We start from the raw sequence: 27,711 nt of genomic DNA, 5'->3' as shown, positions 1-27,711 counted from the left end.
CGGCTCGTGGCCCCCTGCCCGCCGCGGCCGGTCCGAGGGGCTCTGGGCACCTGTCCAGCGGGCCGTCCCTGGGGAGGCGGTGACCCTCAAGAGCAGACACCCGAGGCCCACACGGCGCAGGCGGCACCTGCCGGCTCAGGGCAACGGGCGGGAGGGGCCGTTCAGGATGAGGTCTGAGTTTCCACCTCGGCACTGCAAACAGGATCCATCTCCCTTTTGCAATATCTTTATTCAAGCAATGACCCCAACACTGATTGAAGAGTCGGTGTTTCTCGACCTTTCCGTGAGGCCTTACTTCCTGGAGTCGAACACGTACTATATAATTAATATGATTAAGCTGGTAAATCATAAAACAGGCTTGGACAGCTTCCGGAAGAATATTAATTAGCCTCTCTAAACCTCTGTCTCCTCACCTCTCGAAGGAGCGGAGATTAATCTCTAAAAACTCATGCAGTTTGAAGACCCGTGCGTGTTATTCACGTCCTAAAACCACTCACAGGAAAGTCCCCCTTTTGCTGATGAGTCACTCCGTTAAAGGGCCCATTTTAGATCTTTCTAGAATTCTTCAATGTCGGGAAAGTGAAATTTTGAGACGAGGCTGTTGTTCGATCTCTGGCGAGTCACGTTCCTTCTTTGTGCTGCCGCTTTCTAGGTCTGGACTGAGGGTCACGGTGGCTGCTGGGCTCACTTGGACTTTGGACGTTTCTTATGAAAGTCAAGTAGGATAAGTCCCCTGGATACTTCATCAACTGTCAGGGAAATCCAAAATGAGGGACTACTTTTTTTTTTTTTTTTTTTTTTTTGGACTTTTATAGACGAAATAGTAGCGAGTTTCAGAGGCCAAATGCCACGGGAGTCAGATTTGTTTCACCGGCTTGCTTGCTACCCACGCAGGAATGCGGGGGCCTCCGAGCAGCACAGACACGGCCCCACTCCCGCCCCCCGGCCCCGGCCCGTCACCCTGCAATCCTGCCCACTTCCTCCCCTAACGGCCCGAGTGAACGTCCGCCCTCCACTGTCCCCGCCACCTGGCAGCGGGCCGGTGGCCGAGGCCCTGTCCCCGTCCGCCTCCCCGCCCACCCCCAGAACAGGACCTGGCGGGCCGCGGAAGTCACCAGGGGTCCCGGCAGCTGACGCCGAGGATCACACCGGGAGCCTCTCTCCAAGTTTCTCCTGTCGGAGGAGAGTCACAGCGACGCGGGGAGCAGGACAGGAAGGGCACCGGGGGTGTCACAACGTCGAGGAGGTTTAGGAAACCTTCACCAACGTTTCCCCAAGTCACGCTCGCCCTGGGAGGGTCACTGACCCCAGGGGGGCAGTAAAGCTGTAGGTTCTGCAGGACAGAAGCCGAGAGTCGCGGGGACAGGGCCCTGCAGGCCCCGGGGACAGCCCGCGGGGGCAGGATGGGCTTCCCCGCAGTGTGCAAGGGCGCCACCAACGTGAACCCTGGCCCACTAGTCGGTTACCCCTGGGTTTGTGGTTCTCCGGGTGTGGTGGCGGTCGTTTAAATTTAGATTCAGTTACCCAACGTGTACGTAAGTCCATCATTCGATCCAAAGTAGCAGTGCTCGGTGACTCGCCGGCGCTCACTCCTTCAGGTGCCCTCCCCGTGCCCGGCCCCCCACCCCGGTACCCCGACCCCCGTCCACTGTCCCCCAGGTACCCCATCCCCCCCGTTACCCCATCCCCCCAGTACCCGTCCACCGTGGGTACCCTGTCCCCCAAGATCCCGTCCCCCCAGTACCCCATACCCCCCGTACCCCCATTACCCCATACCCTGTCCCCCAGTACCCTGCCCCCCCAGTATCCCATCCCCCCAGTACCCCATATCTCCAGTACCCCCCAGTATCCCATCCCCCCGTCCCCCACCCTCCACTACCCTGTACCCCCCCAGTACCCGGTCCCCCCCACCTGTCCCCCAGGTACCCTCCCCTCCAGTGACCTGCAGTGTGGTGCCTGTAGCGAAGAGTCCCTGGGGCTTGTTCCCCCCCACACACCCGCTGACTCCCCTCCCTGCTCCCCTCCCCGCTCCCCGCAGATCCCCACATTCCACGGAGGAGTTGCCACAAGGTGTGGGGAGAAGCGGGTGCAGCTCAGGGAGGAGAGGGGGCCGGCGCCTCTCACCTGGAGGCGGGGCCGCTGCCACTTGCAGCTGAGCCTGCACCTTCTTCTGCACCTTCTTCCAACAACTCCTCTGCGCCCCATTTGTCCAGGTGTCATGGTTTCAGCTTTGTCAGCCTCACAAAGGTACTTTTAAACATTGTCAAGGGATCCCTGGGTGGCGCAGCGGTTTGGCGCCTGCCTTTGGCCCAGGGCGTGATCCTGGAGACCCGGGATCGAGTTCCACGTCGGGCTCCCGGTGCATGGAGCCTGCTTCTCCCTCTGCCTGTGTCTCTGCCTCTCTCTCTCTCTCTCTCTCTCTGTGACTATCATTAAAAAATAAAAAAATAAACATTGTCAAGATGTAGACACACTCGCGAGGTGGTGCACAAGGACGGGGCGTTTTAAACATAAAATTCGGGGCGCCCAGGGGGTGGGGGAGGTCAGCGGGCAGGCACCTGCCTTGGGCCCAGGCCGTGACCCCGGGGTCCCGGATCCAGTCCCCAGTTTGGGCTCCCCGCACGGAGCCGCGCCCCCCTCTGCCTGGGTCTCTGCCTCTCTCTGTGTCCCTCGTGAACAAATAAAACCTTAAAAAGAAAATAGCACCTGCCAGTCGGGACAACCAGGGACAGGTCCCGGCACTGCCCGGCTCCGGCTCTGGGGCTGGGGGCAGCCTGGGAGGTGGGGGTGCTGCTCGCGGGGTTCGCAGCAAGTCCCTAGACGTTAAACCTTGTATGTGAGGCCTCAGGCGCTGGTTCCTCTCCTTAGTGGATGCTCCCGGGAGCCTAGAGCAGAGGCTGCTGTGTTCTTAGCACTTTCTGTGGATCTTTTTTTTCTTTGACCTTTTAGCATCAAAGAAGGCGTTGATTGTGAGTAGTAAGCGGGGAGCACGGTGGGCAGACGCAATATAATAGGGGCCTGCAAGTCCTCGGTGTCAGGAGAGTGGAACAGAAGGGACAGCTGTGGGGAGGGGCCCTGAGGGCTGGATGGGCCGCGTTGACCTACAGTAAACTGCACAGACTGAAGGGTGTCATCTGCGAGTGTCACGTATGCTCGCACCTGGGAAATCACCACCACAATGGTGGAATTACCATTATTTGTTCCATAATGTTTGGTGGAATTCAGCAATGAAAGCCATCTGGACTGGAGTTTACTCAGTGAGGAGGTATTGAACTACAAATTCAATTCCTTTCATTGACACAGTATAGTCAAGTTACCAATTTGTTATTGGTGAGCGTTGGTAGTTTTAAATTTTCAATAAATTGTTCATCTCATCTAAGTGGTTGAATGTTTTAATACAGTATTTCTCATATTTCCTTATTGTTTGCAGAGTTTGTTGAGCTGTCTTTTGCTCATTGTTGGTATTTGTAATTTGTATCTTTCCTCTTTTTTTTCTGATCAACTGGCTAGAGGTTTACCAATTTTATTTATATTCTCAGAAGGTTAGCTTTTAGCTCTACTGACTTCCTCTATTTTTGTTTCTATTTTCTATTTTCTGTTTGATTTCAGTTCTTATATTTCTTTTTTTCTGCTTTCTTGGGGTTTATTTTGTTTTTCTTCTTCTTGCTTCTTAGGATGGGAGCTTAGGTCATCAATCTGAGACCTTTCTTTTCTATTATAGGCATTTGAAGCTCTTAATTTCCCTCTTCTCACCACTTTAGTTGCATACCATAAATTCTAATACATCATTTTTCAATTTCAAAGTGAAATTCAGTTGAGCATAATTTTTTCTCTTTTTATTTCTTCTCTAACCTATGGGTTACTTTCAAGTCCATTATTTAGTTTCTAAATATTTCGAGATTTTCCACATACTTTTTTGTTAATGATTTCTAATTAAATTATATTGTAATTAGAAAAACAATTCGTATGATTCATATCATTTTAAATAAATTGAGCCTTGATTTTTGGCCCAAATATGGTCTATCTTGATCCGTGCTTCTTGTGTCTTGAAAAGAATGTCTATTTTGCTGTTTAAATGGAGTGTCCTATAAACGTCAACTAGGTCAGTTTGGTTCATAGTGTTAATCTATATCTTTACTGATTTTCTGAGTACTTATTCTATCCCTTATGGAGCAATCCAAAGGACTTACAGTCTCTACAATAGTTTACTATTACTCAATGTATTTTGAATTTCTGTTACATGCATAAACAGAAATGGGTTTGGGGGGAAATCTACAATTCTTTACAACTCTGTGGCTTTTCAGAATGGGAGAGCTGATGAAGAAGAAGGAGGAATCCGAATAAGTCTGTACTTGTCTGGTATCTGTACATTCAGGTATTTATATAAGTCACTGGACAAGAGCACCCGAGTCAGGATCAACCCCAGGCCAATGCTTTTTTGAAGTCTGAGATTTGGGTCCATTATCTTTTCTTTTTTTTTTTTTTTTTTTTTCCATTATCTTTTCATTTCACTCAGAGCCCAGTGTGCCCATGGTCTCTCTCCTACTCATGTCTTGTTCTCAGTCCTCAGTCCAACAAATATATAAATGACTGATCTTCACTAAGATGCAGATGGTAGCTAAAGACTATTATTCCTTTAGTGAGCATTTTTATTTTAAAGAGGACTTAAATGTTTAAGGTAACAGGATAGAGGTTCGTCCTGGAATTTCAGGCATTAATCAGAGGATAAGTAAAGTCTCTGGAGGCAGAGGTGCTGGAAGCCTCAAGGAACAGCTGTAGACTATCAGGGTGTCTACTTGGCTTACACCAGCCTGGTTTCAGGTACAGTAAATGCTAAGTGTTTTCCAAGTTGGAATTACAACTGTGTAAGAATCTTCCACCACTCTTACAACTAAAAGAAGGAAACATGCCCTGTTGCTTTGTGTTCAAAATACCACACTCTTCCTGCTCTCCAGGAAAATCCAGTTCTGACCAAATTCTTTACAGCATAGGAACCTGAATCTGAATCTGAAGTTTCTCCCCTTGGCTTTCCCCTGACGTAACTGTGTGTTCTGTCATAGGCCTCGGTTGTATTCTTAAAATTCAACAGGAATCTGTCCCATAATGCTTCAAATGCAAGCCAAAGCTGAGGTGCAATTATAGCAGTGAAACACCCAATGTCTTATCTTATAATAAATCCTGATGATCTATATCACTCTATTTCTGCTGCCTGGTAATTCAGGAACATAAAGGGACCTTTATTCTGTGTAGGAGGAAACAAAATAGGGATAGATTTGCTGAGGTTATAGAAACAGTGATAAGGGGAGATATGGAATCAACAAGGAAATTGTTGCCAGGCAACGTGCTTGGTTGTCAAAGAGATAGAGCATTCTTCAGTAATAACCGATGAGCAATCTTCAATAATAGCTCATAGATCTCTGAGACATTTTCTAAATGTCTTTGTCATGAGTGGGTGAAGGCAAATACTTTTCCAAAGAACCAAAGCATCCAGCTATCCCATTCCATCCCATAATATGAACCGTGCTGTAAATATAAGGCCCTGGGGTTTAGCGCATTTGAGGGGTGTAGCGTCCTTGCTAAGTGGAGCATTTTGTGGCTTTTTTCTATAGTTGTACCTCCAGCTGTATGCGATATTTTTACTCAGCACCATCAACCACAGTCACAAGATGCACCCAAATCGTGCCCAATATCTTGTTTTGCGAGGCTGGCAAAGTCTTGCTGATTTGATCACCAACATGTGCCACCGAGTCCCGTTCATAAACGAGACCATGACCAGGCATGAAGACTGCAGGATGTTAGGGTTTAGAGGAAACTTAGAAGACATTAGACCCACATCCTCACTTTCCCAAGGGAGGAATGTGGTTTCTATGATTGATATGCTAATGGCATCTCCTCCTGCTCTTTGAGTCTACATTCCAAATAGAATGGAATAGTCTTTGTGTTTGGAGTCCTCTGCAGCTGTGCTCATCCTGTCATTTTCCTCCAGGAAAGGACTCCTTGACAGAGGACTCTGCTCTACTCATCCCTCATCACTGGCCACTGGCGCAGCTCGTTAACACATCATTTCACAGGAGTATTAATACATCAACCTGAGCAATGATCTTGAAGACAAAGAGTTCATCATAACCAGCCAGAGGGTGTCTTACACACCTGCCCGCTGCTCTGTGCTACAGAAAGCAGTACCGTGGCTAAGAACAAAAACTCTGTCCAGGTTGAACCTTGGCTCTTCGTGACCCCTGACAACTTGACTCTGCGCCTCGGTTTTGCCATCTGTAAACCAAAGATATTGGTTATATGTGAACTCCTCAGATGGTTGAGAGGATTAAGCAAGCTATACGTAAACCAATAAGTTTAGAAAAGTTCCTGTCACATAAACATTATGTATGAGATATTATCTTTCTTTTTTTTAGAGTTAGATTGAGGTTAATATCATCAGTGACCTTTGCAAAGCGACTTCTCCCAGGGATTGGGACTCAGAAGGGCTGTGCTCAAAAGGAGTGCCAAGGGGCAGGGTGCAGGGTTGGCAGAGGTGGTGGTGGGAAGGCCAGCACCTTTTCTTTTTTCTTTCCTTTTGGGTTTTTACTACATGAGCCGCATGATTGCTGGGTTGGTGATTCTGAGCAACATAGATTAAGCAATTATCCGGCTTTTCCTCCCTGGATTTTCCATGTCATTGCTGATTTTGGTTTACTATTATTTCTTTTAAAGAATAGTCAGCAAAGAAGTTTACCAAGAGTTTTACTCATTGTTGTAACAAAACAGGTTGAACTGCTCAGAAAAAGAAAGTTTTCCTGCTCAACTGGTAACAAGACAGCTCATATTTAGAAGCCTTTCTTAACATCCAGGAGAAGAGAGCAGGCTACAGAAAGAAAATCCAAACAGGGTGAGAATTCTTTATTATTACTTGGACACATAAAAGCCAAACACAGAACTTCAGTCCTGTGGGATGTTGCTTTCTTCACAAGAGAAGTTGGCCATTCGGAATAGATTTATATGGGCTCCACACATATGTACACACAAAATATAACAGTAAGAAAGTTCAGATAGAAAATTAAAAAAAAAAAGAAAAATTCAGACAGTGTATAGACAAAACTCCTCTAAGAGAGTAGAGGAGAGTTTATCCTGGCCGGGTTTGTGACTTCTGGAGCGCTGGGAGGATTCTATTTCTTGATCTGAGCACTAAATACAGGAGTATGTCCACTTTGTGAGACATTTTTGAGCTGCACTGTTCAAAGGTAGTGAGCGCGCTATATAAAACACAGTTAGTTCTTAGCAAATGTCATTTATCAAAATGTAGACTTTGTAAAGAGTTTTAGAAGTTTTTTTTTTTTTTTAAAAAAAAAAAAGAGTTTTAGAAGTTTTATAAAGTCACATCAAGGTGATCCCTAGTTAGGAAATTTGATGGTTGCAATGATTGAACTAAAAAAAAAAATATTATCAAAAAGCAGATCTGAATGGTACTGTGTGGATAAATCATCCAGTTCCAGGATTGTTTAAAAAAAGATTTTTTTTTTTTATTCACGAGAGACAGAGAGAAGAGAGACGCAGGCAGAGGGAGAAGCAGGCTCCCCCCGGGGAGTCCGACACGGGACTCGATCCCAGATCCCAGGATCACACCCTGAGCCAAAAGGCAGGTGCTCAACCACTGAGCCACCCAGGCGTCCCTCCAGTCCCAGGATTAACTGACCTCCCCACACCCTCCCCGTTCCAGCCCTCTGGGGCCAAATGAGTCACTCCTTTTCTTTGAAAATGCTCTGCCTCTCCCTAGTCCTGAACCTCTCATGCTTTATTGTGGTAATTTGCTTCTTGTCTTCCCAAATAGAAAGTCACCTTCCAAAAGAACCATTTTGTCTTACTTATCTTTTCATCTTTAGCACCCAGGGCAATGAGAGGCATGTATAGAAGGTGCTCACTTTTCACCGGATTAATGCTTGCAAGGACAGAGGACTTTCCATTTGGGTCCTGGTGGGGGAGCTTTCCAGTCCCTGAAGAATCCTAAGACCACAGGACGGATGGCACCTGAGAGGTCGTCCACCCAGCCTCTGTCCCTGATGCCTGGACACAGTAGCTATCTCTCTTGGTACACATCTTAGGGATGTTATACCTTTGTCATATATGGTGCGAATATTTTCTACAGGTAGAAAAAAAATTTGTGAAATCAAATTTATAAATTTCTACTTCATGGCTCTGGACTTTAAATATATTCTCTGGGGTTTTATTCCAGTACTTTTATTACTTTATCTTCTTAATTTATAGCTTTTTTTTTTTTTTTTTTTTTTTTTTTTAAGTTTAGGCCTTTAATCTATCTGAGATTCTTTCAGGGTATGAAGTGCAGATGTATTTTTCCCCAGCCAATTGCCCCAACACCTACTTAGTCAATCCATTCTTTCTCTTGATTTAAGACACCACTTTAATCCTGTAACAAACTGCCACATATTCTCACAGACTCACTACTAGATACTCTGTTTTATTCTGTTGATTTGTCTATTTCTGAGCCATAGCCACACTCTTTCTGTTACAGGAGGTCACGTTTTCTCTCATTTTTCTCTCTTCTCAAAAATTTTTTTCTTGTTTTACTCATTTACTTCTCCAAGAAAACCTTAGATTTAGTTTGTCAGATTGGGGTTTTGATTGGAATTTCATTAGAATTATGGATTAATTTGGGGGAACTCATGCATCTACCACATGGATTCTGTCTTAGAATATGATTGTCATGTCATCATTTTCCTGTCTTTCACTCAAGTTTAATGATTTCCTTTCTACTCTTCCACTTCTATTAATTTCTAGATATTTTCAAATTTTGTTGATACGGCAAATGAGATTTTTTATTACAGTTCCTGACTTACTTTTGTGATTAAATAGAAGCCTATTAATTTTTGTAAATTTACCTATCTGTTGGTCCCATAACTAGTAAGTTATAGTGGTTTACTAATTGAGTGGATGCTGGGGGTATCAGAAATATTGGTAGGGATGGTGGTTTCATGCATATATACATTTGTCAAGATTCCTTGAAATGTATGCTTTGAGAGGGTGATTATTTGTAAGCTATGCCTCAGTAGGTTGATAAATAAGAAATCTATGCTGTTGCCACAATCTTGCAGCCAAAAGTTGTGCTGCTGGTTACTCCTTGAGCCATTTCCATTTAGCTTCCATTGTCACCACTGGATAAATGTTCCTTTGCTAAGGTCCCCGGTAACTGCCATGTTGCTAATCAAAAGGGCAGTTCAATCTTCACCTCCTCGACCTCTCCTGAATTTGATGCAATTTATCCACTTCCTCCTCCTTGAAACTCTCCCTTCCTGTGGGTCCGCTGACCCCTCCCTCTCCCATTCTGTCCCATCTCCTGAGCTCCTTCTCTCTGGCATCCTTTGTCCTCACTGGCTGGCCCTCAGGCTCTCTCCTCTCCCTCCACTTCACAGTAGGCACACCAGGAACATCTGTGGTTAGACTCCCAGCTTTCTCACCAGAACTGCTCTTCCTCCCACCCCCACCCCCCATCTTTGTTCATTCACTCAGTTGCTAGAAATCTGGAAGAAATTCTGATAATTCATTTTCTTTCACTCTTCACAAGTTACCTCCTGCAAAGGGCTGCTTCCAAGTATGTCTCAAATCCATCTTTTGACATCTATCTTCACTGGCCCCTGGTTGAAGCCACCCTCATCTCTCACTCCTGGAAGAGTCCCTAAGTAACCCTCTGACTCCCACTCCTACCCTCCAATATGTCTTCACATGCCAGGCACAGTAAATGTTTCTCATGGCCTATCTGCTTTAAAACACCGTTTTCACTCCAATTTTTAACCGTTTTGTCTTTAGTACCTAAAACAGGATATGGGACCTACTAAGGTGAATGGAGTAATTACACTTAAGATAGAAATCCCCAGGTCCACCTGCCTTCAGTGCTCTGCAGGACCCAGGCTCTCCACTCCCAAGCCACATGCCCCTTGTTCTTCCCTTTTCCTGTTAATCTCCAATCACCCCACCCTGGTTGTGGTTCCCTAACCTTGTGCCTTTGCTCATATTTTTCCCTTTGTAAAGGGAGCGTCCACCTGCTCCTGGATTAGCTGTGTTTTGGGGATTCACAACTTTGCTTCAACGGAAGACCCCAGGTATATCTAGAAGGGGGAGTAGATACCAGAATACCTACACTGATAACAAGACAAGTAAAGGGGCAACTGGGTGGCTCCATCGGTTGAGCGTCTGCCTTCAGCTCAGGTCGTGATCCCAGCATCCTGGAATGGAACCCAGGTCATTGGGCTCCTTACTCCGTGGGGAGTCTGCTTCTCCCTCTCCTTCTGCCTCCTCCCCTCACTCATGTTCTCCCTCCCTCCCTCCCTTATTCTCTCCCTCTCTCTCTCTCTCAAATAAATGAATATAATCTTTACAAAACAAAGAAAACCACAAAAAAAAAGCTCAAGATAAGTACAGACCCGCTAATTGCCAGCTTACTAAATAATGTAGAGAAAAGCTTCCCAGAGTGTTGGCACCCAATACCAAAGACAACCCCCTGGGTTGCAATAAAGGGAAAGATAGGAGCAAAAGCACAGGATTAAGGATCCAGCAACCAAATTGATACCATTGCTAGCTAATGGGTCCAGTTAACCAAATGAGTTATTGGAGAACTATTTTATGAACTAGACATAGACTACCTTTGGGCAGGGGTCTTACTGGGTTCATCCTTAGAGCCTAGTCCAGCGCTTAGTACATAATATATGGAGGAGGAAAATTAATTAGAAAAATGAGTGAATTTGAAACTAGAACAAAGAGAATTGATTTAAACAGTCTTAAGAGATATTTCATGCTATTTGTCACGGTTCAGTGGAACATGGTGAGCCTTGAATATGAAGGACCTTACCTATTCTAGACTAGCAATTTTACTGGAGTTAATCTATTTTTACTTAAAAAACACTCACAATGATTTAAAAACATTAATTTTTTAACAGTAGTTCAACAAGTAATGTAGAACATGAACGATAAGAACGTATTAATGAATCTTAAAAGTATATTAGTCCTGGGACGCCTGGGTGGCTCAGTCAGAAAAGCATCTAACTCTTGATTTCAGCTCAGGTCATGATCTCAGGGTTGTAAGACTGAGCCCCGAGTCTATGCTCAGTGCAGATCTTGCTTAGGATTCTCTCTCCCTGTTCCTCTGGCCCACCACCCTCCACTCACACTCTTTCTCTCTAAATAAATAAATAAATAAATAAATAAGAAGCATGTAAGTCCTTACAATAATATGGTTATGTCATGTGAAAGCAACTGAAAATTTTAATTATCTCTTATTTTGCTTTTATAGAAAATATCTGGGATTAACTGAAAATGGAGGGGAAAAATTTTACTCAATTTCTTAAATATATCAAATTTTGCATAGAAAACTAAAATTTGCCATGTATATTCAGTCTTTGAAAACTGACCTCTTAAAATACTGTACAGTGATATTTAAATTGTTAATTTAGGGGCACCTGGGGGGCTCAGGTGGTTAAGCATCTCCCTTCAGCTCAGGTCCTGATCCCAGGGTCCTGGGATCGAGCCCCACATTGGGCTCCTTGCTCAGCAGGTCCTTTTCCCTCTGCCTCTGCCTACTGCTCCCCCTGCTTGAGCAAGCTCTCTCTGTCAAATAAGCAAATAAAATATTTTAAAATAAATAAATAAATTGTTAACTTACAGGGAAACTCATTTATCTGCTGATGCAAAATAGCTTATTATCAGGATTTGTTGTAACATAGTTACAAAACCAAGGAAGGGCTGATGCAAGAGCTCTTTGAAAACCTCTTCTAGTAACATCCTCTTGTTCTTGCTATGCATTGCTTTTTTTTTCTCTCTCTCTCTCTCTAATTGTCCCTCCTGTGTACTGGAAAGTCACCTTTGCTCCATGGCACCCATGTGGTTCTTTGGCAGTGTAATTTGGAGCTGACTCATTCACGCCACATCACTCCAATCACACCCTGTACACTGGGCTCCTGTCACCACAGCTACTGACCATTTTATCTTTTTCAGATCAGAAACTGTCTGATGTCCAATTCTGCACATGTGTTTCAAAACCTGAGCATTTAGATGAAGAAATGCTTTTTAGCTGTTCATGTTTATAAGACAGTCACCTCCCCACCGTTGAAATGTGACCGATCCTTTTTCGGTCTCCAACTGTTTTTTTTTTTTTTTTTTTAAACGACAAATTCTTCCTCCAGGATATTTGTTGTCCCCACCCAGATGTATCATTTTTTTTGTAGTGATCTCAGCTCTTGGCAGTGACATTGGAAGCCAAAAGGGTGCTGGATTCATGCCTTGGAAAAACGGTAACTCAGCAGGTTCTGCTGAAATGCCCTTTGCCTCCTGTTTCCCAGCAATTTCAGGTTATATTTTGCCTTTTCAATAGCAAGTTTATTTGAAATCATAAAATTATCGAAGGTTTCATTTGCAGTGGCTGCGACTGTCAGCTCAGAGGGGACTGGAGCATTGATTGGAGACCCGTTTAGAAGGCACTTCTCATCCCTCTGGGTGAGACTCGGTGACACTCAGAGTTGCTTCAGGTCCCGATGAACCAGGGTGACCTGGGCCCTGCGGAGCTTCGAGCCCCAGCCGCATGCGGCTTCCCCTGGTGCCTGCCGTGGGGTAGGTGCTAATACACCTGCCGGGGCTGCCCCCGATCTCAACAAGCAGAACTTGGGGTAGAGTGGGCTCTGTTGCTGAGCGAGGGAGACTTCAGGGTGGCGGGAAGGTGGCAGTAATCTGTTTATTTTATTTTTTTTAATTTTTTAAATTTATTTATGATAGTCACAGAGAGTGAAAGAGGGAGAGGCAGAGACACAGGCAGAGGGAGAAGCAGGCTCCATGCACCGAGAGCCCGATGTGGGATTCGATCCCGGGTCTCCAGGATCGCGCCCTGGGCCAAAGGCAGGCGCCAAACCGCTGCGCCACCCAGGGATCCCGGCAGTAATCTGTTTAATCAATGTAGAAATCAATGTAGATCGGTGTAGAAATCACAGGCCCATTTGACATCTGATGACGTTAAAGCCCTCCTGATTCTGCAAGACCCAACCGGATTCCCCTTTCCCTCCTGAGATGGGCCCACTTTCTCCGGGTAATTAATGTAAGGCAGCCTCTCTGATGTATAAAAACTCTGAAGATACTCGGAAGCCAGTGTCCAAAGCTGTACCTTCCCGGAGTCTGGCTGCCCTACCCACATGTTTTTAGTTCTAACTTGGGAGATAAGGATGGAAAGGCTCCAGGCTCGGACCCCTCCCTTGGGGCATATTCGCTGAGACAGCGGGGTGCCCTCCCTGGGGCGCTGGCCTGCACCCGCTAGCCCGAGGCCTGCCTTTTCGCTCTCTTAATGGTGTGTGATACAGAACTGTAGTTCTTAATGGTCATTTGGCCCAATTTGTCATTTAAAAAAAAGTGTCCAAATGCCTAGAAATAAATTTAACAAAAAATTGTGCATGTGTCTTCTTATACGATCTCCTCAAATTTTTATGGTTTTGCTCCCATAGTTGGGTCCAGCTGGTCTCAATATTTGTCTGGGCTTAAGGCAGGAATCACCTTGAATTGCTTTCCATGTGGGTTCCCAAATATCCCAGAACAGTGTATTGAAAATGTCCTCCCTTCACTCCCAACTTAGAAGTGCCACGTTCATCGTAACTATGATGACCATATGGTTTATTATCCAAATTGATTCCATCTTGAGAGTAAAAGAGGGCATTGATACTAATTAAAGTCTCGATTCAATTATGTTCCTCTCACCTGGTTCTTTTACAAGATTGTCTTGGATATTCTTGGTCTTTTATAGTGTTGTATAAATACTAGAACCACTTGCCATGTTTTACCAAAAATACTTATAGCTACTTCTACTCCTATGGTTTTAGTGCCATAGATCTTTTCCTTTCAAACTCTACTTTTGTGTTATAGACACATTTCCTGTAAGCACCAGATAGTATTTTTCCAGTCTAGCATAACCATCTTTGTCTTTTAACTGGCACATTTAGCCAATTTGCATTTTAAGTAGTTCCTTAAACTTTTGGAGTTGATTATATCATCTTGGTATTTGTCATGCCTGCTTTGTGTAGCTTTCTCCCTTTTTTTTCTTTTTAAAGATTATATGTATTTATCCAACAGAGAGAGCACAAGCAAAGGAAGCAGCAGGTAGAGGGAGAGGGAGAAGCAGACTCTCCGTCGAGCAGGGAGTCCGACTCGGGACTCAGGAGCCAACTGAGCCACCCAGGCACCTCTTTCTCTTTTGTCTTTCCTCTTTTTGGATTGATTATTTCTTGTTACTCTCTTTTTCTCTTTGGTTTATTTTGAAAGTTATAAACCTTTGGGATGCCTGGGTGGCTCAGTGGTTGAGCACCTGCCTTCGGCTCAGGGCGTGATCCCATGGTCCTGGGATGGAGTCCCGCATTGGGCTCCCTGTGGGGAGCCTGCTTCTCCCTCTGCCTGTATCTCTGCCTCTCTCTGTGTGTCTCTCATGAATAAATTAAAAAAATATTTTTTAAAAAAGTTATAAACCCTTTTACTATTCTTCTAGTGGTTAACCATAGACTGTGCAACATGCACCCTTAACAAAATAGAATGTAATTGTAATTATACTTTTATTCTCTTCCCAGACAATGCAAAGACTTTAGAATTTTTACTATATTTCCTTCCATAAGAAGAAAAAAAGGAAGGAAGGCTTGCTGACAACAGATTTGCTAACATATTGTTTTCATTCTGTGGACTCTCTTACTATCACCACGGACACCAGTACTTTCAGGCCAAGAACCCCCTGTTCTATTCTTGGCTTGTATAAGATCCAGGAGAACAAAAAGAGAACTGAGATCAGTCTGGCTTGCAGTATCTTAAGAACATTTATTAACCAGCCCACAAGTTTTGTGGAAGCAAGAAAATGCAGCATTTCAAGCCTTGTTCCAAGAAGTACATGTATATAATTCAGAGTCCATCCTCCCATTTCCCTCCACAGAATTGCTTAAAGCCATTCCATCGCCATAAAAACCCATATCACATGACAGAAGTCAAGAACCTTTAACAGAAAACACGCAAGAAGACTGCTAACAAGTAAGATCTTGGCATCCCCTCTTTGCTTAACCATCTCTCCCACTACATTAGTCTTTTTGACATTTCTTGGCATCTTTTATAAGACATCCACTTCTTGACTCCATGTGATCCCACACAAACACCACAGCAGGTAGGATAAAGGAGAATATAAGAGGCAAGGCAGGCTATCACCAGGTGGCTCTTTAATTGTTTGAAAGAATAAGAACAACAACAGCAACAAAAAATACTAATGCTGTTGAACAAGGAATCAGAAATATTGGCCAAGACAAGTTTGCCTTCATAACCCAAGCCCTTGAGGCCCTATATTTCAATCAGATATCTGATTTTAAGGCTCTCTTCCACAATCAGTGTGTCTCTACTTGGGCTTCCAAAATTCTGTCTGTAAAATAAATTACAGTATTATCAGGTTTCCTTTGGGCTGTCAGAAGAGCATAGCAATTTCACAGACTACTATGTGGTCAAGAATCTACACACCTGATTTCATTTCTTGCCTTTTTTTTTTTTTTTTTACGTTGCATTCAAAGCAATCGCTGGATTTTGTCAATATAACAAAAAGGAAATGTGCTTGCTTCGGCAGCACATATACTATAACGAAAAGGAAAATAGATACCCGCGCCAAAGTTCATAGACGTATATAAACAGAGCTACACTTAGGAGGGGAATTAAAGATGTTTTTGGATAGTGGTTGTACTGGCCAAGATGTACGAAATTGCCACTATTGGGAGTACAGGTAACAAAGCTCTAAGCTTGACCTTGGTACTTCCAGCCTCTAAGGGGAGCAAAGTCTACCAAGGAACAGGATGTTAGATGAGGGATTGTGCCGGATAAAGAAAATGAATGGATGGTCAGCAACAAAGTTCTCCTCATGCATCATCATGGCAAAGGTGGCAATGCCTGCTGTGGCGGCCGCCGCCTCTGTACCCTCCTCATTCACTTCCACAAAGGACTTGTGGACAATTTTTGATATGAAAAGATCTCTGACTCCTGACATGCCAGACAGATCAGCCCTGCCAGTAAAGAGATCCTGTACACCCAGGTGGGCCAGGTGGGAGTTGAGTTCGTAGCTCTCCTCCAGCTTGAACTTGGGCAAGTAGACATTGACTTCAATGCGATCCAGATTCTCCGCTTTGGTCCACTCATGCAGTTTTTCCAAAGTCAGATGTTCCTCAATCTGGAGGAGAACGGGCAAGAAGGAGAGGTGAGAACAATCTAACATAAGTGAACTAATAAAGCATGACTGAAATGAACGAGCCCGTTGTATCAGCTGCCATTTAGTCCGCACATCTTGTGCCAGAACAGATTCCACTTGGAAGATGTCCTTTCTTTCCAGTGATTGGGGATAACAGAGCAGAGCTGTGTTCCAGGCCACCAGGTGCCCAAGTGCAGGAACTCTGGACGTCGGGTCCATCAGGTATCCATCCACCTCCCTACCCATATGCTCATGCACCCACCCATCCATCCGCCCAGGACTTACTAAGCCCCTTCCATACCAGCTTACACATGGGATGTGCCAGGATGACTGTATTACCTAATTAGTCAAGTGGTACAAAGGAAAATTTGAAAGCCTTTTTCTATTTATTCTGAACCCCATTGATCACAGTGATCATCTGTGAACCTCACAGAGCTGTAATCTCTAATAGACTTAGCTCCTAGGGGGACATAGAAAAAACTTAGTTCCTCATTTAAAAGGGAGTAATAATAGTACCTACTCTACAGCATTGTGTATAAACTTAGTTAACATATATATCAAATGCTTGGCACATAGTAAGTGCTACATAAATGACAGCCGTTTTCATTACTCTTATAATTACTACTATTGGACGAGAGCAGAACCATTACCCACTTGTTCTACTGATGCTGATTATTCTTTTTATGAGGCTAGAGACTTTCTTTTTATAATCAGAGAAACAGATGAATGTGGAGATACAATTGAAAGAAGGAACATGTTGATTCTAATGGAATGCAGGATTCCAGTCTAAGGAACATATGATTCTAACATACTCTATACATGGAAATGGCTAATATTACACCCCTTCTGGAAAGGAAGTTTGATCGTGGACATGGAGAAAAACCACACAGCAGCCTAGAGACACTGAAGAAAAAACATAATCTTATTTTAAGACTTATTTATTTAGAGGGGGTAAGTGGAGAGGCAGAGAGAGAGGGAGAGAGAGAATCTCAAGCAGACTCCATGCTGAGCAGAGAGCCTGACCCAAGGCTTGATCTCATGACCCTGAGATCATAACCAGAGCTGAAATCAAGAGTTGGACATTTAACTGACTTAGCAACTCAGGCACCCCACCCCCCAAATCATAATCTTCACAGTTTTGCCTGGTCTCAGCCCTGGCAAGAGACAGCACAGCCTTTAAATGACACAGAATGGGAACCTCATACAAGGTTCGCGTTAGGCATCAGCCTTAACCCTCAAGCCGACATTTCACATGAATCTTTTTCTGCTGTGTGACTGTTGGAAATTCGACTCACAACCCATATGGATTGCAGCCAGGAGGAGCAGTGTAGTAGGGTTTGTAGTACACGATGAAGCTTATGTACCATAATGGTTTGGGGTTTTTAAATTTCAAACATTTGTTTTGATAATCCTCATTCTATTGCATTTTCCCCTAACGTCCTTCTAAGAGAGTTTCCATGAGCACGAGCCACTGACTTGTGTTACGCTTAGTAGACGTCGTTAGATGCTCTCCATCACCTCTGTTCACTGACAGCAGCTGAAAATTTAAGGTTTGGGAGCAGTAACGTCCATGGGCCACCTGACAACAGAGCAGCAAGCACCGGGAAGGGAAGTAACAGCCGCAGACACATACCAAGCACCTTCCACCAGCAAAACCAGCCACCACCACACAAGGCCGAGTGGATAGGTCGGGAGGAAACGTGAGGCGTGAAGCTGGGAGCTGTTACCTTCTTGAGCCCCGTGGACTCATCCTCAATGTCATCCGGCAGCAGGATGAGCATGCTGAGCTCCCTGCCTCGGTAAGGCAGTTCCAGCACCCGGCACTTCAGATCCTCGATGTAGCCAAATGGGAATTTCTTCTTCTTATACATCATTTTTACGGTCTTTTTGTCTTTCTGAGTGGTTGGGGGAAAAACACATCACTCACATCTTTATCCACGTTCTCGTGGACCAAAGGGTAACCTTAGGCAGTTGCCCCACCTTACCTTATTCAATCGGAACGGGGCATCGGCAGTGTCTTTTTTCGAGAACTCGTCCTCCCAGCTGCCTTTGAAATAGATGGCATTCACCAGCACGAGTTTAGTCATGCTGTCAACTGTACCTGCAGCCAACAGTTCCGGAATCTTCCCTAAAAAGATAAAGTAAGCTTTAAAAAAAAATCCACATAGCAGAATTTCAAACTGGAACAGACATTTGATTAGCAGTGAAACGCAATCCAGAAGCATATTCCGTACCCACTTTTCCTTTCACTTGGCATGAAGTTAGGAAAGCCCTAGCAGCAGTTTTCTACTTTAAATAAGCCAAGGAAAGGGCTAACAGGCTACAACAGGAAAACTCTCCTTTTCTGGAGTGTAGGGTAGACAATGAGCTTTATTTTGTGAGTGACCATTCTTTTTCAGGAACAAAAAAATGTCCTGAACAAAAATATTTTTAGTGACTAGTAAATCACTTTTTCAAATCCTCTAAATAGAAACCTACTCTCTCTCACACACACACAAAAAAAAGATTTTAGTAAATATCCAAAAGGTAGGACAGTTACTGCACTGAAACAGGAGAGCCAGCCTTGACTGCGGTGTATCCACGAACGAGTCATGGTATGGAAGACAGTCATTCTGCAGATGCTCTGACCCTCCCACGACTGGCGAGAGAATTACACGTATCATCCTTGAATTCTCAGACAAGAGGCTGGCAAAAATTATTTATGACCACGGTGGTTTGTGAATATTTGTTCCCAAGTATTAGGATATTTTTTCTCCACGTGTATGTTAAATAATTTAGGCCAGGCTGGGCTTCCCTCAAAATTTTTATTCCTTTTATTCTACATTCAATGTGAATTTTAATGTTAAAATGCAGTTTGGGGAATGTATGGGGAAAACGTATTTAGCTGCTTCAGTTAAATCATGTTGAAGTTTCCTCTGTGAAGAATTTTTACACGCGAACACTGTCCAATGGGCAGTGCAGAGTCCGTTCCCAGGGTGAACTCGAGGATTCCCAGGACGACGGGACAGGAAAAAGGGAGAGAAAGTCACCTGCAGGTGGGGCAGCAGGCAGGAGGGGAAGAAGGTCCGACTGCCAGTCTCTTACCTTCTGTCTGCCCTTTGACCCACTTATTAATCGCCTTCCTCGCCTCTTCAGAGGCTTGCTGAAAATCCACGCTGGCCAGTTCAGCACCATACATTTTCTGAGTTGAAGCTAAGAATTCCTGTTTAAAAAAAATTTTTTTTAAAGGAAATATCATGAATAACTCCTACTACATACAGAGATAGTTTTCAAATATCCTTTAAAGCAGAAATGGTCCTAAAAGGTACAAATTGCACTGTAACAACAACAACAAAAAAATCTAACTCTGAACATTTTTATTATGGTAAAAAAAAAAAAAAAGACACAGAACATTAAATTTACCATCTTAACCATTTTTTAGTGTATAGTTTGGTAGTTTCGGTGTTGTATGAAATTTGCCAATTCTTTTCCAACGTTTGGCTAACATTTTCACAAATAAGCAAACACTGATTGTACTTGGAAGTGAATTACGGGATTCGCTCTTGCTTTAGTAAAATAGCCAAGAGCCGATCTTTTCACTGTGAAGACTATAAACTGAAGCCACGTCAATTAGTGGGAGTGCTGGCTGTCATGTGTTTTCATTCGGTATCATTTTTCTGAAATTTTATAAAAATTAAAATTGACTTTGAAAAAAGTGTGCATTGTCTAGTGAATTTCTGGAGAGGAAGTGCAAAGTACTTACAGGGAGGAAATTGTAGGTCTTCTCTCCATATAACCTATTAGCAAGTTTCAAAATATAGGAAGCTCCACGTTTATTGATATCAGCATTCAGGCTCTGAAATCTTGAATGAATCTCCTCAACGGCATCAAAATGAAGAGCCTAAAATAAATAAAACATTCTTTCTATAACTACTTATTTTGAAATTTTAAGGCGATCCCTTGGCATTTGCTTCCATCAAATTAATTTTTTTTGACTGATTATTCATGATCTCCACCCAAAATTTTATTAATTTCTCATTGGAGAACAAGTAATAGAGAATCCAGAATGTATAGCTTTGTGAGACACAATAATCATAACATTAGAAACTGCTTTCATATCACTTTTTTGTTACAATTCTCGTTCTATGAGTTAATAAATATTTATACAAGTCTACTTTTTTCCAAAGAAAACCACAGATGATACGTTCATGTGCTTATTCTGCATCTAATATAATTTCACTGAAAGTTCTCAGAGATAAACAGCAGAAATAAGAATTATTACTTAGGCCGGAACACAAAAATATTACAGATAGAGGATTTTTTGATACTATTAGCATCAGTAACTCACTTACTTAAAAATAACTTATTTTTTTTTAAATGACTTCTTTAAGCTTAACATTTGGCAAAAGTTTAATTCCTCATGTATCCATTCCAAATCAAGAGTCCCTTTATGGTTTTATGAGGCCTGGGCTGGTTCTTTGCTTTTAAGACACAAAGAACAAACCTATAGTTACAAAGTCCAGTTACTCACCAAGATGTTGAATGTCTACACGGAGGGTATGACCCCTCTGCTTCAATGGAATTGTTGGCCGGGGGTGGGGGGGGCTTAAAGCTATTTTTTGCTGAAGGCTTAAAGTCCCTGGAAAGCCTCCAAATAGAAGCTGATATTACCCTGCCAGGAGCAACTAACAATTAGTACCAGGGGGTTTCAAAAAAAAGGGAAAAAAGGTGGATTTTTAAAAATCTTAAAATGCTTTCCTAACTGCAGTGATGACGATGATTGGTTCGCCGTAAAGTAGAGGAAGAGAAGCTCTGCAGCTGGAGGAGATCCATGAACTTGAGTCCGCGGCTAGACCTTCTCTGGCGGCTCGGGGCCCTGCGCTTGGTGGCTTCACTTTGTTAGACCTTCACTTTGCCACCCCTTCCCCTAGATCCAGGGAAAACCAGAGTTCCCCTCTCAGAATATAAGAACACCTGGTGCGGAGGGGCCCTCCGCCCCCAGCAGGGCCGGGAGGAAGGCAGGGCATCCTGCTGCTTCTGTCACCAGAGCCACCGGCTGCACCCCTAGGGGCTTGGTGCTGGGCCTGCAGCTGCCCGGCCTCGCTGTCCCTGCCACTCCTGCTCCCACCAGCGCCCCGGGTCACAGCCCACAGAGCCACGCTGGGGGCCTGGCCCGGGGCTAGTGGAGGGAACGTGGAATCCCCCAGCCGCCCTGTCCCCTCGAAAGGGCGCCACCGCCAGCAGCCGCACTGTGATGCGTCTATGTGTCATTAGGCTCGAAAGTAACACTATGTCAACGGGCATCATTCATGAGCAGCGGGTCATGACATGCAAAAGGGACACTGGAAAATCGTCCTCCAGGAAGAGGCACGATGGCTCAGAGGCGGGCTGTCGAGGCAGGCACCGCGCCCGGCTTTGCCCGCGGCCTCTCTGCTGTGCCCTCAGCCGCACACACAACAGGGCCTGGTGCAGGTGGCAGGTGGCAGGTGGCAGGTGCTCGGGAGGCATGTGCTCGGGAAGGAAAGCCTGCCCACAACTGCGCTGTTCTTGGGGCTTCTTGCCAAGCTCTGACCTCACGGTGCATGGTTGTTGACACAGAAATACACTTCTAGGAACCTCTGTACGAGGGGGCGCCTGGGGGCCTGGGGGGTTGGGGCCCTGGGGGCCTGGGGGGCGTCTGCCTTCACTCAGGCCATGGTTGGGGCCCTGGGATGGAGCCCTGCACCCGCTCAGCGGCTCTGCTTCTCCCTCTGACAGCCCCCCCCCCCCCCCCCCGTTCTCTTTCTCTCAAACCAACAAACACAATCTTAAACACAATCTTAAGAACAACAACGACAACAGGACACCGAGGAGGGCGCAGCTTCTCAGCGGGCGCCGCCAGCAGGGAGACACGGGGCCGCTGCTGCTCTTCCTGCTCACCTTGGACACCTGAGCTGCGGTGCTGCCCCGAGTCCCCAGGAAGATCATGGCCAGCGCCGAGGAAATGCTCAAGGGGGAGACGAAGATGTTCCCAGCAGGACTGTCCTTGCGCAGAGCCCGAAACAGGTCCAGGGCGAACCGCGTGTTGGCCGCGCTCAGCTGCTCCATGGCGGGGCTGCAAGCGGAGCGGGGGCCGGGCCCCGTGAGGCGTCTTCCTCCGCCTGGGCCCCGGGGCGCCCCAAACACCCCCAAGCACCCGGGACCTTGCACGCCCCCCTTCCCCACGCGCACGGATGCCCGCCCAGGGCCCGGCAGGGACATGGGGCCCCCGGCCCGCCTCCCCGAAGGAAGTGTCTCCATTAGGAGATCCTAAACCCCTGCCCGCGCACTGAGGCAAGTCCCCCCCACCCCCACCCCCACCCCACAGCCAAGTGGCCTCATCACCAAGAGGCAGCCTAACGTGTCCCGTGTCCCGAGGCCGCGAACCCCGACTCTCCGCTCGCGTGCGATGGGAAGGCCCAAAACCCCAACCGTGGGTTCCAGGGTGGGGCCGGGCGGCCCTCAGTGCCCCCATCCAGTGCCCGGGAGGACCCCCCCCCCCCCCCGTCGTGCGCCGTGTCCCCGGGAGGACCCACCCTGCGGTGCGCCCGCCCCGTCCTGGGAGGACCCCGCCCGCCGTGCGCCCCGTCCTGGGAGGACACTCCTCGCGGTGCGCCCCCTCCTGGGAGAACCCCGCCCCGCCGTGCGCCCTTTCCCCAGAGGACCCCCCGCCGTGCGCCCCGTCCCCGGGAGGACCCCCCTTGCTGTGAGCCCCGTCCCCGGGAAGACCCCCCCGCCGTGCACCCAGTCCCCGGGAGGACCTCCCCGCCGTGCGCCCCGTCCCCGGGAGGATCCCCCCCGCCGTGCGCCCCGTCCCCGGGAGGACCCCCCTTGCTGTGAGCCCCGTCCCCGGGAGGACCTCCCCGCCGTGCGCCCCGTCCCCGGGAGGACCCCCCCGCCGCTCCGCCGAGCGCTCCTGCCTCCAATCCCAGGAAGGAGAAGCCGGGCGGGACCGGCCGCTCACAGCTCGGGCTGGAGCCGGAAAAACATTCTGATCCCGGCCTCGGTCCTGCCTGGCAGCCGCCGCCACCTCGGCCCCGCAGGCCCGCGGGCCCCAGCGCCCCCCCCCCCCCCCGGCCCTCCACGCGGTGCGCGGGTCCGGAGGGTGCACGGCGGGGTCCGGGGTCCGGGGGGCGCACGGCGGGGTCCGGGGTCCGGGGGGGGCGCAGTGGGCGCGGACCGCGGGGGCCCGCGGGGATCGCCGGGTCCCCGAGGCTCGGGGCGCCGGAGCCGGGCTGCCCCGCCCTCCCGCCCTCCGGGTCCTACCGGCTCGGCACGAGGAGCGCTGGGGTGCGGGGCGGGCGCCGAGGCGGGCCGGGCCCTTATAGCTGCGGCGGGGCGGGTCCCGGGGCGGCGGGGCGCGGCCTCCCCCGGGGACTTCCTGGGCCCTGGCCTCGCAGGCCCGGCCGCCCGGAGCCCGGGAGCCCGGGTGGAAGTGACCCCGCCCCCGCCCCCGCGCGGCCGCCCGCCTCCCCGACTACCGGCCCCTTTCTGGGCCCCAGGCGGTCGCTTGGCCGCGGGGATGCGATGGGCTAGTTCCCGCCGCGCGGAGCAAGTGGCGCCCCTGGGGACGGCCAGCCGGGGCCGTGGGTACCGCGCACTCCACGATGACGGGGGGCGCAATGCGGGACGCCCGGCACGGGGCAAAAGTGGGCCCCCAGAGAGAGAAAGCCAGGTGCCCTCCAAACCGCGGCCTTGGGGTCCCTGTCTTTCAGGTACCAAAGTGCCGCCCCAGGACTTCCCTCACAGGCCAGGGCCACAGCCGCTGAGTCACTCACAGCCGCACACCATAGTGACTCACATCTGGTCACTGAAGAGTGTCTTACCCCCTGGACTAGAACGGAGACTCGCAGTTCTTCCTCCTGTACTGTTAAATGGGATGGCTGTGGTTGCAGAGTAAACCCCCTAACTCTTTCTGTGGGGCTTTTGTCTATTTGTTCTCCCTTGAAAGGTCCAGGTACGTAATTTCACCAAAATTTATAGCGCTCGAGGGTATGAAATAATTCTGCATCCATGGGGATCCCTGGGTGGCTCAGTGGTTGAGCACCTGCCTTCAGCTCAGGTCATGACCCCCCAGGGTCCCCAGGATCCCAGGATGAGTCCCCCGTTGGGCTCCCTGCATGGGGCCTATTTCTCCCTCTGCCTGTGTCTCTGCCTCTCTCTGTGTCTCTCATGAATAAATAAATAAAATCTTAAAAAAAAATAATTCTGCATCCATGAAACTTCTCCTGTGCTTTTGTTTTTGTTTGTTTTGCAAATCTCAACTCGTAAAGGGAACAAAGGAAAACACCCTATTGTTTTATTAGTAGGGATAATACAATATGCATGGATTTGTAGATTTATTTCAACTGTCAGAACTTGTTTATAATGAAAAGGAGCAAAAAAAGATCACAGTGATGAGTAATAAAAATACTCTCCATTGTTATATAAAAAAGCAGCAAGAGTTAAAGAACTAGGATTGTAGGCTGCCATACAGTTTATTAGAATAAAGAAATCAGCACTTCTTGAAAGGCAATCACAGTCAGGTGGAAGTGATTCGATGGAATCTGGTAAGCTCTCCACCATTTCTCACAGAACTAGAGAACCATTTGGTAGCTTCTGCTAAGAGGCCGAGGTGAGAAAGTCAAGAGCGCAAAGTTGCACTGAAAATGTGTTAAATTAAAATCTGAAATACAAAAAAAAAAAAAAAAAAAAAAAAAATCTGAAATATACAAACCAAAAAAAAGCGTTCTGATTTTTTATTTTCTCTCCTGACATTTTGCATTTGTGCTAGCCTGGAGTTAGTAATGTGGGTCAGATATGAAATAAACCCATTTCCTAAATCAACACATTTGCTCTATAAGGTCAAGACAAAGTAACTCTTCGGTTGAATAACAGTGGAGGGTTCTACTTGTAGCTTTAGACTCTTTAAACTGCGTGGCCACTGTCAAGGTCGCGCAGAGATGCCCCCATACACCGGTGGCGCCCGGCCGGTTTGGACAGTGTTGGGCGTATCACTGAGCTCAAACACATGCTTACCCTAACTATGATCCAGCAGTTTCACCCCCAGGAATACACCCAAGGAACCGGGTGTGAGTGTGTGCCCCTGGAAATGTGTACAAGAATGTTTATAACAGGGACGCCTGGATGGCTCAGGGGTTGAGCGTCTGCCTTCAGCTCAGGTCATGATCCCGGGGTCCTGGGATCGAGTCCCGCAGGGAGCCTGCTTCTCCCTCTGCCTGTGTCTCTGCCTCTCTCTGTATCTCTCATGAATAAATAGATAAAATCTTTTTAAAAAGAATGTCATACCAATGTCCTTTATATGAACCCCAACCTGGAAGCCTCCTAAATGCCCATCAACAGAAGAATAGATTAAATTAATACAACAGAATAATATACCGCGGTGGAGATGAACACACTACAACAACACACAACAACACGGCTCCATCTCACCAACACACCTGTGAACAAAAGACTGCAGATGCCAAAGGGTATGGTTCTAGTCACGGGAAGTTCAGAAACACAGCTGATTCGTGGTGTTTGAAGTCAGGAAAGACGATCTCTCCGGGGAGGGAGGAGTACTTTACTGATTGTATTTTCTTATTTTCTGTATTCTTGGTGCTCTGGAATTTGGGGCCCTGCTCCCAGAGAGATTGCCCCTACCAGCGCCAACTAATTCCTAGAGAGAGCGAGTGATTCCCCTGATAGTGGAACTTTGATATATAAACCCACCAGTCCGGTGGCCGTACTCTCAATGCTCTTTTTTGTCAAACTCTCATCCCTCAAGCCAGTGCTCCCCCTGCCCTAAACCACCCCCGGGCCAGGTATCGGACAGCTGGAGACCACCTGAATAGCCCAGAGCCCAGAAAAATTATTTAAACTACCCAATCCTAAGTTTTCTTAGTGTAGCTACCCTGCCCTGCCCATTCCTTCCTGCAAGAACCCCAGTAAAGGCTCTAGGCCATCCTCTACCCTCTCGCCTCCTGCCTCCCGGACGACCTGTGCTTCCCAGGTCCTGCAATGGTCTGGCATGGCGTGACATGGTTTGCCTTTTATTTTTAGGGATAATAGACTTCCTTCATGACTTTCATTTCCATGTCTTGCCACAGCCAACAAAACCACATCCAAGTTTCATTTTTAACACATAGGGTCATGTTTCGCAGCAGACGGGGTGGGGAGGGCTCCGGTGTACTGATGATGTGGCACTTCTTGACACAGGTAGTAGGTTACACAGGTGTATTCATTTTGTGATACTGCACCGAGTTGTACACATATGGTTGTACTTTTCTGCATGTGTGTTATACTTTAATAAAAATTATTAAGAAGTAGTAACAAAAAAAAAGTCAGATGTATGTGATTATCTTATTTCCTGTTTCTTCTTTCTCCACTGCCACAGGATCAAGCGGCTTGAAGCTGGCTGCCATGGTCCCCAGCATGTCCACCCCTAACTGCGGTCAGCGGCTTATGCCCAAGGGATCCAGGTGAGCTAGTGAACCCCGTGCTCTTCCTGCCTTCCCACATCCAGCAACACACAGCTCTCCAAATCCAGGTAAGAAGCCCTTCCCCTCTATTCTCACATGTGGGCACACATCAAGGAGATGCAGTATAAATCTTTCAAAGATCCACAGCCAGATTCATAAAACCCAGGAGAAAATCTCCAAGCAGCACCAGTAGGTGTTTGAGAACTAATTGTGTCTGTTACTGACTTCTAGAGAATTGTACTGTGGATAGAGAATGTGACCTTTATATTAGTTTCATCTTTGGAAGTGTTTCCAGACTTCTTTAGGATCCACATGATGGTCAACTTTTGTAAATACTCCTCTGTATCGGAAGAAAAGATATATCCTAAATCCATTAAGGGCAGTATCCTGTATCTGTGACCATTAGGATAAGAGCCTAATCATTTTATTCAACTCTCCACTTAGATTTACCAAGCATATTTAGCAACACAGGGACTAAACATCAGTATTTCTACTAACTGCCAACAGATGGAAAATGAAATTAAAGGAAAGATACCACTAAAGTAGCATCAAAAAATCAAGCAGGAAACGCTTCTAGAGCAGCCCGGGTGGCTCAGCGGTTTAGCGCCGCCTTCAGCCCAGGGCGTGATCCTGGAGACCCGGGATCGAGTCCTACGTCGGGCTCCCTGCATGGAGCCTGCTTCTCCCTCTGCCTGTGTCTCTGCCTCTCTCTCTCTCCTCTCTGTGTTTCTCATGAATAAATAAATAAAATGTTTAAAAAAATTAAAATTAAAAAAAGGAAATGCTTCTATACAGAAAGCTTTTAAACATTATTAGGAGAATTTTTTTTAAAAATCTAAATGAAGCAATGTGTCATGTTCATTGAGTGGAACTCACTATTGCAAAGGTGGCTGTTTAACTTTAACTGATTTTTTAAATCTCAATCCCAAACAGTATTCCAAAGGAAGCATGTATGTGTGTATGTGTGCATGTGAAACTAGGCAAGCTGATTTGAAAATTTGCACAGTGTTGGGGATCCCTGGG

General features: G+C 46.7%; 1 protein-coding gene and 2 long non-coding RNA genes across 7 annotated transcripts; 1 reads left to right on the top strand and 2 right to left on the bottom strand.

The window, feature by feature from the left end:
* Positions 1-204: 204 nt before the first annotated feature.
* Positions 205-1,514, bottom strand: LOC140626110 (uncharacterized). Its single transcript, XR_012025325.1, has 2 exons — positions 1,095-1,514; positions 205-749 (listed from the first exon to the last, which is right to left on the bottom strand). It is a non-coding gene; the product is annotated as an uncharacterized lncRNA (long non-coding RNA).
* Positions 1,515-5,370: 3,856 nt separating this feature from the next.
* LOC140626356 (uncharacterized) lies at positions 5,371-15,888 on the top strand. Of its 4 annotated transcripts, none has more exons than XR_012025547.1 (4): positions 5,371-6,381; positions 6,763-6,883; positions 12,416-12,606; positions 14,595-15,888. It is a non-coding gene; the product is annotated as an uncharacterized lncRNA (long non-coding RNA). The 4 variants fall into 4 exon arrangements; XR_012025546.1 differs by adding an exon at positions 12,225-12,290 and having other exon boundaries at positions 5,371-6,883; XR_012025545.1 differs by having other exon boundaries at positions 5,371-6,883.
* On the bottom strand, positions 14,816-23,654 carry SERPINB1 (serpin family B member 1). 2 transcript variants are annotated; one of them, XM_072814103.1, is made up of 7 exons: positions 23,495-23,654; positions 22,130-22,304; positions 19,974-20,111; positions 19,316-19,433; positions 18,217-18,359; positions 17,959-18,126; positions 14,816-16,213 (listed from the first exon to the last, which is right to left on the bottom strand). In XM_072814103.1, exons 2-7 carry the CDS (start codon positions 22,295-22,297, stop codon positions 15,812-15,814), a joined length of 1,137 nt encoding a protein of 378 aa, XP_072670204.1. In that variant the 5' UTR covers positions 22,298-22,304; positions 23,495-23,654; the 3' UTR covers positions 14,816-15,811. The 2 variants fall into 2 exon arrangements, with proteins under 2 accessions (XP_072670204.1, XP_072670205.1); XM_072814104.1 differs by lacking the exon at positions 23,495-23,654 and adding an exon at positions 22,765-22,787.
* Positions 23,655-27,711: the final 4,057 nt, after the last annotated feature.

The sequence above is a fragment of the Canis lupus genome, chromosome 37 (genome assembly GCF_048164855.1).
Source record: "Canis lupus baileyi chromosome 37, mCanLup2.hap1, whole genome shotgun sequence".
NCBI classification, from domain to species: domain Eukaryota; kingdom Metazoa; phylum Chordata; class Mammalia; order Carnivora; family Canidae; genus Canis; species Canis lupus.
Note: the sequence above shows the minus strand (reverse complement) of the source record. Positions and strands in the feature narration are given on the sequence as shown.

What these genes read in the sequence shown, in the direction of transcription:
- SERPINB1 (XM_072814103.1), bottom strand. Translation starts at nt 22,297, where the DNA reads ATGGAGCAGCTGAGCGCGGCCAACACGCGGTTCGCCCTGGACCTGTTT. An exon ending in CCGCAGCTCAGGTGTCCAAG is followed by an intron (nt 20,112 to 22,129) that starts GTGAGCAGGAAG and finishes TATTTATTTTAG; the next exon opens with GCTCTTCATTTTGATGCCGT. An exon ending in GGTCAAAGGGCAGACAGAAG is followed by an intron (nt 18,360 to 19,315) that starts GTAAGAGACTGG and finishes TTATCTTTTTAG; the next exon opens with GGAAGATTCCGGAACTGTTG.